Source organism: Dipteris shenzhenensis, chromosome 11 (assembly GCF_047967505.1).
Source record: "Dipteris shenzhenensis isolate YYH24624 ecotype China chromosome 11, Dip_SZ_1.0, whole genome shotgun sequence".
NCBI classification, from domain to species: domain Eukaryota; kingdom Viridiplantae; phylum Streptophyta; class Polypodiopsida; order Gleicheniales; family Dipteridaceae; genus Dipteris; species Dipteris shenzhenensis.
Window position 1 is genome coordinate 54,426,410 of NC_141606.1, and position 12,886 is coordinate 54,439,295.

Genomic DNA, 12,886 nt, shown 5'->3' on the forward strand with positions numbered 1-12,886 from the left:
CCACTCAGTTCCTCATCTCCAGCAGAGCTCCCAACTGCCAGGTATGCATCTAGATGTGCTGCCTGCATGGCTCCCTATGTGCTGCCCCGCCCATGTGGCAGCTCCATCTTCTTTGTTTTCTCAGTTTGTGTGTTGCCCACATGGTAGCCAATGTGCTACCCATGTGGCAGCCCTGTCCTTTGCTGGTCCACCTCCCCCACGCTCTCCTCATATAGGGCTTACAAATGGGGAGGCAACCATTTATTTTCCAACAACCAACCAGGCCATAATAGTAAATGCTTTGTAAGCTTGCCACAAATTCCCAAATTAAGAATTTGAATGGCCTATCCCACAGGCTACTAGAAGGGGGATTTCCGAAGGTGGCCCTTAGCACTTTCCAAAGCTGTTCCTCCCCGTGTATATATAGTTGTCCGATCCTGGAATCAGCTGTCCAACCATTTAAAAGATTGATTTGTGAATTCCGTTCAGTTAGTGATTCCCCTTATGTTCTCTCCCCATCTAAAATTAGTAGATCTAATAAGTTCACTAGCAAGCTATGTGGCAAAATAGACGTTCACATAACTAACTTTTCTTGAAGTCAAACCTTATTTTTACTGGAAAGTTCTAGACTTTGTTGTAGATCGATTTCTAGAAATTCCATGGATGAGCATGCATATATGCTTTGAATTTTGTGCAGGACAAGTAAAGTGGACACCTTTGTATCTAAGCTTCTTGATATTCACTCCACAGTGATGCACGAGGGTGTTAAACAGGTATAACTTCCACAGAGGTTTAGTTGCTTAGATTTGTTTACTATTCTTGGGTCAATGTGGCATCGTTCTCTCGTCACTTGTACAATGCAGGTCCCACTTCCTCTTTACTATTCATATTGCATGTAAGTGTGTGGATGTAATGTTCATGCTGGTTATTGTTTTGCTTTCAAGGGAGAGGTATTGTAAGGGTGTGAAATAATTGATTTTGAAGTTTGGATTCGGAACGACATTTACAGTAGAAATGTACCTAGTGTGTTAGCATTGTTTCTTGACAAGATTTTTCTCTGAAAATGAGCTGGTATTTTGGAAGCCTTGGAAGTGAAACGTCACTGGGGACTGCAGCACATGGTGTGTCGTATCCATATCATCAGCTATAAAATTATGGTACCATGATATGAAGAACAAGAGATGTGGGCCTAGGAACTCAGCTCCTCGAGTCATGGGAACTCAGCTGGAGAAGAAAGACAAATAGATGGTGACCTGAATGTGGTTACCCTCCAACGCCACGCTCAAGTGTATCCAATTTATGGCCTGGTTCCTCGTGGGCATGAGGCCTACCATGCGGCCGACCAATGCTGTGACTTGCAATCTTCACCTGTTCCTTGTTCTTTGGGGAGAGGAAAATCCGAATGGCTGTGGGAGTTGCCATAAGAGCTTCTCTGGCCAGAAGAAATGGTCACCACTAGGATTAGAGTCCCCAAGAAAGTGAAGCGAGAACTTTGCTCCTGCTAGCAAAAGGAAGAGGTGAAGGTAGGGATGGAAAAGGAAGAAAAATTGGGGGGTGGAAAAGGAGAAGGAAGACTAGGGGCTACGACCATGCAGAAAAAAATGCCTAGGCTGGCAAGAAGCCAGCAGAAACAGAAAAAAGAAAGGCTAAGGGCTCAAGACTGCTGACATGGCTCCTTAGTAGAGACCGGAGGGTTAAAAAACCCTTGCTGAAAGCTGTGACGAAACAGCTAGAAATAGTCTTGAAAGGGCAGGTTGGAGGGAAGTGGGCCAGAGGTCTAGTGGCTTTGGAAGGAGCTGGGTGGCCACCAAAAACAGGTGACAGCCCCTTGGGCTGCTCAAATCCAACTGGGGGGAGGTGGGGGACTAGAAAGACGGCGGAGGGGAGAAACATGGGGTGGGCGCAGTGTGAGAATGGGAGAGAGAGAGCAAATGAGAGCAAGAAGCAAGAGAGAGTGAGAGCTGAAAGCTTAGTTGCAAATAGATGAGAGTAAGAGAGATACAACTGAAGGAGTGAGATAAGGTTTTGTCCTAGTGACAAAACCGTAGTAGTCACTAACCATAGTTAGTGGACTAACCGCGGTTACGGGGAAAAAACTGCAGTTAGGGGAAAAAACCTCTTAAAGAGTGAAAAGTGCCCCTAACTAGCTTATTAAATTACATTGGTCAGTGCTGAATTATATCTATAATTCTAACACCCCCCTGCAGTGCCAATGTCATGTACAAGGATGATTAATCACCAAACGGATATAAGTTTAGGGCACTGCGAAATGCCTCAAACTTTTCACGTGGAAGTGTTTTGGTGAAAATATCTGCAACATTGTCATGTGTGGACACAAAGATCATACTGATCTCTCCTGCATGCAACTTCTCTCTGACGTAGTGATAGTGAACCTCAATGTGCTTCGTGCGAGCATGAAACACTGGATTCTTTGCCACTGCAATGGCACTCTGACTATCAGTGAGAATTGGAGAAGGACCCTCCAATGACAGATGAAGATCAGCAAATAGACGACTCAGCCAAACACATTCAATTGTTGCTGTGAAAGCTGCCCTGTATTCAGCTTCACATGATGAGGTAGCCACTGTAGATTGTTTCTTCTCACTGTAGGCATGCATCTGCAAGTCACCCCCCCTGGGAAATAACAAGCCAAAAGACTTCGTGCCCTGCAAATAACGGAAGATGCGCTTAACTGCCTGCCAATGCATAGTTTTTGGGCTGTGCATATACCTGTTCACCTGAGATACTGCAGACTGAATATCAGGTCTAGTGTTGCAGAGATAAATGAGGCATTGAACAGCCTGACTGTAAAATGTGGCATCAACTGAGCCTCTTGCATCATGCATCTTGCAAGTCAAAAAGGCATATGTATCATCATTACAAGTGGCTGTACTATCCCGAGCATCTGGAGCAGCCAGCTAAGAATCTGAAATGCAAGATAAAAAGGCATAATCCTGTCCAACAAAGTTGGCTGCAGGATCCCCACTGTCAGATGCATGAGGAGCTGAATCTGAAACAGCCATACCGGAGCTGTTTTTCTTCTCTTTTTGCAAGCCTTTTCCGGCATTCTGCAATGTGATGACCTGGCTTTTTGTAGTAATGAGAAAAAACCCTTCTTCTTGGGCTTGCTTGCATCATTCTTAGCCTTTTGTGAAGGTTGTCCTGACCCACCAGAAGGCTGATTTACTGATGTTTTTGCCTGTCCCTTTCCTTTTGACTTGAACTTTGAGAGCATAGCTTGTTCACTTGCACGTGAAGCCAAGTTTTTCTTGGTCTGCTCTTCCTGAAGCAGAAGTCCTATCAACTCATGAAAAGTGAGAGGATTTGCACCCCCCCTCAATGATAAGTTAAGCGAGGTATGAAAGCTGAGATAAGTCTCAGGAAGAGAATTCAGAGTGGTGGTAATCATTTCTGAATCAGGAATAATCTCATCAATGTTCAATAATTGCTCTCTGAGATCCTGTAGCTTTGTGAGGTGGACTGACATGGAGTCACCCTCTTCCATATGTGTAATACTTAACTCTCTTTTCAAGAAAGATACCCTTGCATCATTCTGGGCTGCATACATGCTTTCTAAGATATCCCACGCTGCCTTCGAGGTCTTACACGATCGGATATGCGGAATGATAAATCTTTTCACTGAAAGAGAGATGCATGACAAAGCTAAGGCATCCCGTGAATCCCATCTCTTTTGTTATGGAGTGGTGGCTACAGCTGCACCATGCCCCTAACTAGCTTATTAAATTACATTGGTCACTGCTGAATTATATCTATAATTCTAACACGCAGTGGGTAGGAGATGAGTGGAAGCTGGTCGTTGGCCCGAAGGGGGAGGAGGTGGAAAGAAGATAGAACCCCTTAAAAAATGGGAGACTGTGTAGATGATCCTATATCAAAAAAATGTTGCAAGACCAACAGAATGAGATTGGGCTGACAATGGGGCCTAAGGGCTTATAAAAGAGAAGGAATGCTAGGGGCAAGGCTAGCATGGGAACACTGAGGACAAAACAGGCTTACCATCAAATATCTAGAGAAACATTTACTCATAATTGATTTCAATCATGCATTTGATGAGTTAAAGAGACCTATGTCCTTAGGTGGTATGTAGTCAAAATTATGTTTTATTTACACCATCATAGTTATGGATTGCAATCTATTCCATATTTATGGTGATCTATCAATGGAAGGTGTACACAAACAACCTTTGGAATTATTTTTATCTTATAAAAAATGTATCCATTTCCTAGGTATATGTAGGAGATTAAATAATCACAATACCCTAAGTGTAGGCCTAAGAGAAATTTTGGGTGTAAGGATGAGTATGCAATGCACTTGTGCATGTAAGCTTGTAAGTATGTTCTTGTGTGATCCTTGTATGTTCTTTTCTTAGCAACTTCAAATGTCTTGCATCCCTTGCAACATCAATTGCAAACAGTAATTTCCTTGACATTCTAGGCTTCTCAATGAATACAACTCTTCCCCCATGTCTCCCATCTCATTTTTCATACTTCTTTCACCCATTTCATACCTTTGAACCCATTTCTAAGCCTTGCAACCCTTGCAACCTTTGAAAGCTTAGTTGCAAATAGATGAGAGTAAGAGAGATACAATTGAAGGAGTGAGATAAGGTTTTGTCCTAGTGACAAAACCTTAGTAGTCACTAACCATAGTTAGTGGACTAACTGCGGTTAGGGGGAAAAACCTCTTAAAGAGGGAAAAGTGCCCCTAACTAGCTTATTAAATTACATTGGTCACTGCTGAATTATATCTATAATTCTAACACGCAGTGGGTAGGAGATGAGTGGAAGCTGGTCGTTGGCCCGAAGGGGGAGGAGGTGGAAAGAAGATAGAACCCCTTAAAAAATGGGAGACTGTGTAGATGATCCTATATCAAAAAAATGTTGCAAGACCAACAGAATGAGATTGGGCTGACAATGGGGCCTAAGGGCTTATAAAAGAGAAGGAATGCTAGGGGCAAGGCTAGCATGGGAACACTGAGGACAAAACAGGCTTACCATCAAATATCTAGAGAAACATTTACTCATAATTGATTTCAATCATGCATTTGATGAGTTAAAGAGACCTATGTCCTTAGGTGGTATGTAGTCAAAATTATGTTTTATTTACACCATCATAGTTATGGATTGCAATCTATTCCATATTTATGGTGATCTATCAATGGAAGGTGTACACAAACAACCTTTGGAATTATTTTTATCTTATAAAAAATGTATCCATTTCCTAGGTATATGTAGGAGATTAAATAATCACAATACCCTAAGTGTAGGCCTAAGAGAAATTTTGGGTGTAAGGATGAGTATGCAATGCACTTGTGCATGTAAGCTTGTAAGTATGTTCTTGTGTGATCCTTGTATGTTCTTTTCTTAGCAACTTCAAATGTCTTGCATCCCTTGCAACATCAATTGCAAACAGTAATTTCCTTGACATTCTAGGCTTCTCAATGAATACAACTCTTCCCCCATGTCTCCCATCTCATTTTTCATACTTCTTTCACCCATTTCATACCTTTGAACCCATTTCTAAGCCTTGCAACCCTTGCAACCTTTGAAAGCTTAGTTGCAAATAGATGAGAGTAAGAGAGATACAATTGAAGGAGTGAGATAAGGTTTTGTCCTAGTGACAAAACCTTAGTAGTCACTAACCATAGTTAGTGGACTAACTGCGGTTAGGGGGAAAAACCTCTTAAAGAGGGAAAAGTGCCCCTAACTAGCTTATTAAATTACATTGGTCACTGCTGAATTATATCTATAATTCTAACACGCAGTGGGTAGGAGATGAGTGGAAGCTGGTCGTTGGCCCGAAGGGGGAGGAGGTGGAAAGAAGATAGAACCCCTTAAAAAATGGGAGACTGTGTAGATGATCCTAAATCAAAAAAATGTTGCAAGACCAATAGAATGAGATTGGGCTGACAATGGGGCCTAAGGGCTTATAAAAGAGAAGGAATGCTAGGGGCAAGGTTAGCATGGGAACACTGAGGACAAAACAGGCTTACCATCAAATATCTAGAGAAACATTTACTCATAATTGATTTCAATCATGCATTTGATGAGTTAAAGAGACCTATGTCCTTAGGTGGTATGTAGTCAAAATTATGTTTTATTTACACCATCATAGTTATGGATTGCAATCTATTCCATATTTATGGTGATCTATCAATGGAAGGTGTACACAAACAACCTTTGGAATTATTTTTATCTTATAAAAAATGTATCCATTTCCTAGGTATATGTAGGAGATTAAATAATCACAATACCCTAAGTGTAGGCCTAAGAGAAATTTTGGGTGTAAGGATGAGTATGCAATGCACTTGTGCATGTAAGCTTGTAAGTATGTTCTTGTGTGATCCTTGTATGTTCTTTTCTTAGCAACTTCAAATGTCTTGCATCCCTTGCAACATCAATTGCAAACAGTAATTTCCTTGACATTCTAGGCTTCTCAATGAATACAACTCTTCCCCCATGTCTCCCATCTCATTTTTCATACTTCTTTCACCCATTTCATACCTTTGAACCCATTTCTAAGCCTTGCAACCCTTGCAACCTTTGAAAGCTTAGTTGCAAATAGATGAGAGTAAGAGAGATACAATTGAAGGAGTGAGATAAGGTTTTGTCCTAGTGACAAAACCTTAGTAGTCACTAACCATAGTTAGTGGACTAACTGCGGTTAGGGGGAAAAACCTCTTAAAGAGGGAAAAGTGCCCCTAACTAGCTTATTAAATTACATTGGTCACTGCTGAATTATATCTATAATTCTAACACGCAGTGGGTAGGAGATGAGTGGAAGCTGGTCGTTGGCCCGAAGGGGGAGGAGGTGGAAAGAAGATAGAACCCCTTAAAAAATGGGAGACTGTGTAGATGATCCTATATCAAAAAAATGTTGCAAGACCAACAGAATGAGATTGGGCTGACAATGGGGCCTAAGGGCTTATAAAAGAGAAGGAATGCTAGGGGCAAGGCTAGCATGGGAACACTGAGGACAAAACAGGCTTACCATCAAATATCTAGAGAAACATTTACTCATAATTGATTTCAATCATGCATTTGATGAGTTAAAGAGACCTATGTCCTTAGGTGGTATGTAGTCAAAATTATGTTTTATTTACACCATCATAGTTATGGATTGCAATCTATTCCATATTTATGGTGATCTATCAATGGAAGGTGTACACAAACAACCTTTGGAATTATTTTTATCTTATAAAAAATGTATCCATTTCCTAGGTATATGTAGGAGATTAAATAATCACAATACCCTAAGTGTAGGCCTAAGAGAAATTTTGGGTGTAAGGATGAGTATGCAATGCACTCGTGCATGTAAGCTTGTAAGTATGTTCTTGTGTGATCCTTGTATGTTCTTTTCTTAGCAACTTCAAATGTCTTGCATCCCTTGCAACATCAATTGCAAACAGTAATTTCCTTGACATTCTAGGCTTCTCAATGAATACAACTCTTCCCCCATGTCTCCCATCTCATTTTTCGTACTTCTTTCACCCATTTCATACCTTTGAACCCATTTCTAAGCCTTGCAACCCTTAGTATTCTAGACCTTTTTATTTTCTTACAATCCTTAAACACTATCTTGTGACCCTTTCTCACTTTCTTGTACTCATGGATTCTTTATTACTATTCATTACATTTGCACATGAATTTGGCCATAGCCCTTCAATCCTTGCACTTAAAAGGAAATTTCTATGTCCTTTCAACCTTTAAATCCTTGAATCCCATCTTGTATGCTTCTCCTTCACGCTTAAATCTTTGCACTTGTGTGGAAATAGTGCAACCAAAACTCATTTTGTGCCTCTAAACCCTCTTAGCTCTAAGCAACTCTTAGTATTACAAACCTTTTCATTTTCTTGCAATACGTTAACACTTTCTTGTGACCCTTTCTTAGTTTCTTGTACTCTTGGATTCTTCATTTCAACTCTACATCGCATTTGCATATGAAGTTGGCCATAGCCCATTATATGTTTTCTAAAACACATGAAGTTGGACATTGACCATAAATTTCTATCCTTTTGATGTTTCTAATCCTTAACTCCCCAACTGTATCCTTCTCCTTTACCCTTAGATCCTTGCACTGAAAAGGAAATTTCTAATGTAGAAGGGGTGGAGAGGTAATGTGGGGTGGGGGCAGCACAAGGCAATAGTGGAAGGGGGATGTGGGAAGGCGAGAGCTCAAGGGCAGAGGAGGTGAGGGCGGGGTTGGGGGGGGGGGGGGGAAACTGTGGAGTGACGGTCGAGGGAAAGGTGATGGGGTAGCTTGTTAGAGCAGTAGGGATCACGCTAGAGCTTATTGGGCAATCCTTTGCCTTCTATCAATGCTATTCATCTTTATCCTGCCATCATTATATCGCAAAAATTAAAAGCAATAAGCACCAAATTCTTCTTTAAAGGTTGTAGCATGACTTATGTGTTGGAGGGTCATTAGTATCTCTTGTATATGCATTTTTTGTTATATGTGTCGTTTGATAGAAGAATTGACTTAAGAACTGCAATATAAATAGTCCATAATGCTTTATAAAGATTCGAACATGCAGGATATATGTCTAGGTTTACATCGATCAGATTACATGGCCGACATGCATACTGGGGATCTTTTGCAAGTTGAGATGAACACTATATCGTCTTCCTTTGCAGGCTTGGGTTCACAAGTTGCTAAATTGCACAGGTATTCTTTTCCATCATCTTAAGAGGCTAGGCACAATCGAAGCGTGAGCGTGTCATATTATAAGCATCGATTTATGGCAACACGTGCTCAAATCAAGCTTTATGCTTTCCTTATGATAAGCAAGCATGCTCCTAATGGCTCCTAGATCTTTGAAAAAAATAAATGCAACTCAATATTTATAACTCAAAATCGAGCATGGCTTGTAACAATAGAAAGAGGAAATTCACATTTTATGAAAACAATCATTTAATTTGCATGAAAACATAATGGATGAACATATATTGAAAAATCATTGCATTAATGAGAGTCAATCCACATAATGGATGAGCATATATTGAAAAATCATTGTATTAATGAGAGTTATGAGACTATGGATTAACTAATCTGTATACCTTTCTATTTTTTGCAAGTATAGAATGGCATATAATCATCTAAGTTTTAAGAAACATCATCACGACTTCCACAAGTATCATTGACTTCAATTATTAGTTCTTTGCCAAGGTCTTCTTTCTCCTACTATACTATGTTTGTCAATGCCTAACTCAACATCAATAGGCATACTTGAAGTGGCAATTGGTATGTCTCCCATTACAAAATTAGGATCAAAGCTGAATTCTATGTTATTGTTGGTATCATAAACAATAACTCTCTCTTCTCTGGAATCGCTTTGATGTATCCATCAATGTAAAGAACATCAATTGAAGGCAAAAGTGTCGGATTGCATATGGACACCATAGAGCTTGAAGGATATATGGTGAGTGAGAGAGAGAGAGAAATAGGCTAGGGTGAGAGGAAATGATACTCAAATGAAGACATAATGGAAAGGTTTCATCCAATATGATGTGACAAGTGAAGCCTTTATAGACTAGGCACACTCACACATTTACCAAGTGCACATGGGATAACTCTCATGATGACACATGGCACTCACACATGAGCCACTACTAGATATCCTAGTACAAAACACCACAATCACTCTTTGGCTATGATTTCTCCAACACCCCTCTTTAGAGCAAAGACTGTGAGACCCAACATGTAATGAGTAGACCGATCCCCCCTCCATCGCAACACTGCAAAGAGCAAGTCCAACTATCCAACACCTCCTGTGTCATAGTGACTACTCAGTCATCTTGCGACTTGCAAGCGTAGACCATCACTCATCACCCCCCTTACTCTGAAGTGGGTGGTGATTACAATCATACCAAAGTAAAAAACCATACAATTATTTTTGGGGGACAACCAAGGGCAGAGTACCCTTACTGACTCCAAATACATTCATTTTACTCAAGGCCGAGAACTGGCAGAGTACCCTTATTGACTCCAAGTACATTCATTTTACTCAAGGCCGAGAACCGTTATTGACTCAACACAAAAACACATAGCATATAGGGCCTAGAAAGCCCAAGAATCCTAGTCATAATGCTCCTCAAGAGAGAGGTCGTGAACCTCAACTGTGGTTGCATGTATCTCCTCAAGGGGCTCTTCAGGTTCGGCCTGGTCTTCAGCAATAAGATTGGCATGGTGCTTCTTTCGTTCCAGTTCCTTCTTCTTGAAGCAATTAGCATCAACATGAGCTTTTCTCTTTAAAAAATCTACAAATAATATTCTTGTTGGTCTTCCATTTGCTTGTGGAAGCAAATGCATGATCACCAGCAGAGGTAACAATGGCTTCTTTATTACGATGGTCGTTCTCAATGAGTAGAGTCACCATATCATCAAACATGGTAGTGGCAAGGTGTAGAACCTCAAGGGTTTGCTCAAAACAAGGTCTTCCATTTGCTTGTGGAAGCAAATGCATGATCAATAGCTGAGGCAACAATGGCTTCTTTATTACGATGGTCTTTCTTAATGAGCAGAGCCACCATATCATCAAACGTGGTAGTGGCAAGGTGTAGAACTTCAAGGGTTTGCTCAAAACGAGGTATCCCGTGCATACTCTTCATAAGGACAGCCATTTATCCTCATCATTAGGTGCACTTTTCAAGCTTGAGAGTTGTTGAACAAGAGACTGAAATCTTGCTAGATGATCACTCAACTCTTCACTCTCTTCCGTTTCCAAATCATAGAACTTGAGCTTCAAAAAAACTTTGGAGTTGGTGATTTTATTACCAATTAAGGTCTCAAGGCAATCCCAAAGCTCCTTAGCGGTTGACTTGAAGTCCCAAATAAGGTCTCAAAGCAATCCCAAAGCTCCTTAGTGGCTGACTTGAAGTCCACATGATGAATGAGAGAGTCGGCCAAGCAAAGACTTAATGTGAGCAATGGCTCTTGCATTCTTCAGCTTCCATAACTTGCGTTGTTGCTGATCAAGTGTATCAACATGGTCTTCTTCAACGTCCCAAACTCCTTTGTGCATAAGGAGCAGCTGCATCTTGGTTTGCCATGTGAAGAAGCCTTCCCCCTTGAACTTCTCCACGAGCAAGGAACTAGTAGACAAGGAAGTCATGATGGAAAATGGCTTCGTGAAGGCGGGCATTAAGATGAAATGAATAACCAGCAAGTGAGGTGATTGGTCTAGAGCTCTGAAATGGATCAGCAAACCTTCATGTGTGCAGGGTGGTTGAAGAAATGCTTTGGTAGACGTTTCCAGCAACTGGTTGATGGGCTGAGAGGCTCCAAGATGCAAAGACAGGTCCGAAATGTGCAAGGCGGCTCAGCAGGACAGCTCCGAAGCACCGCAGCAGGACACCAATCTGAAAATCGGCTGATATGGGTGTGCTAGAGGCCAAGAAACTGCTCTGTTGTAGGCGTATATGCAGCAGCAGCACATAAGATGTTGATTTTGGTGATGGAATGATCCAAAACAGCCTCGAAGGTCCCCACATGCAGGCATGCCTTGATAAATGTGCCGACCAGCAAGCTAACAGGCTGCCTAGAGCACCTAGAGTACTCGGGAATAGCTCATGGACAGTACGGATGGAGGCGGCAGGCTATGGAGGAAAAAGCAGATTGGTGTGCCTTGATAAATGCGCCGACCAGCAAGCTAACAGGCTGCCTAGAGCACCTAGAGTACTCGGGAACAGCTCATGGACAGTACGGATGGAGGCGGCAGGCTATGGAGGAAAAAACAGAAGCAAATGGGTGAAAGGAGGAGGCAGAATAGAGGCGAAATGAGCGGACTCAGAAAAAGACAGATAGGAGAGGCTTGAGCAGGATGAGGGTTACGGTAGATGAGGGAGATGATGCGGCATATTAGGGCAGGGATGACCTGCTCTGATACCATGAAGGAAACATGGAGAGAGAGAGAGAGAGAGAGAGAGAGAGAGAGAGAGAGAGAGAGGAAATGATACTCAAGTGAAGACATAATGGAAAGGCTCTCATTCATTTATCCAATATGATGTGACAAGTGAAGTACAAGCCTTTATAGACTAGGCACACTCACACATTTCCCAAGTGCATATGGGATAACTCCCATGATGACATGTGGCACTCACACTGAAACCGGCCTCTAATCACTCAAAGGGCAGTGGAACTAAACCTTTAATCACTTCAGCACATATTTACAGCTCACAAAGCATATATCACAACCATTAATCATTGCATGATCACCATTTGGCATCTACTCATTTGTTCACAAACAAAACCACTGAAAAAGGGATGGAGGCTAGAATGCCCCTGCTCAACAAACATAGATAAGTGCACCCGATCGGCCCCAAACACCGTGGCGCCCCTTTCGGTATTTCTTTATATTTCACAGTGAAATGATTACAGGTTGCATCTGGGAGACCTTCCCTGCAACTGAGCATGCAGCCCCAATTCACTAACCCTTCGCAAGGCTTTCAATCATAGAACACCATCACATAAGTGCACTTAACCCATAGGCTCAATCCAAAGGCATTCTCTTTTCCGAGTGCAATTCCATTGGCTGTCCAGATGCAATCACACTGCACCCCAGCTGTACTCTCTTTGAGTGGTTTCCAGATGGCATTCACAAAGCTTTTCAAAGCTCCAAAATAAAATCAGCAAAGTACCCAACCAAAGAATGACTCATGTAGCACTGCCTGGGCACCTGTGAGCCAAGAAAGAGGCGGCACACGAGGCCAACCAATAGCTTATGGCAAAAAGAAATTGTAGCAGCAAAATCACAACTCACCAAGCCCTGAAAACTCGAACCAAGTCCTCAATCGCCAAGAGGACATAGTAGCCAATGCCCAATTGCATTCTCAGCCAAAGAGGAGTGCAAAGGCATGAAGAAAGAACATTTACAAGAGCCGACTAG

The 12,886-nt window shown here is 41.7% G+C and overlaps 1 protein-coding gene across 1 annotated transcript in view; it reads left to right on the forward strand.

Moving 5' to 3' along the window:
- GSH2 (glutathione synthetase 2) overlaps positions 1–12,886 on the forward strand; it is a 79,063-nt gene that overhangs the window by 21,256 nt on the left and 44,921 nt on the right. Inside the window, exons 4-5 of the mRNA XM_087381232.1 lie at positions 677–752; positions 8,537–8,667. Coding sequence (XP_087237358.1) covers positions 677–752; positions 8,537–8,667 — 207 coding nt within the window. The remainder of the gene's footprint in view (positions 1–676; positions 753–8,536; positions 8,668–12,886) is intronic.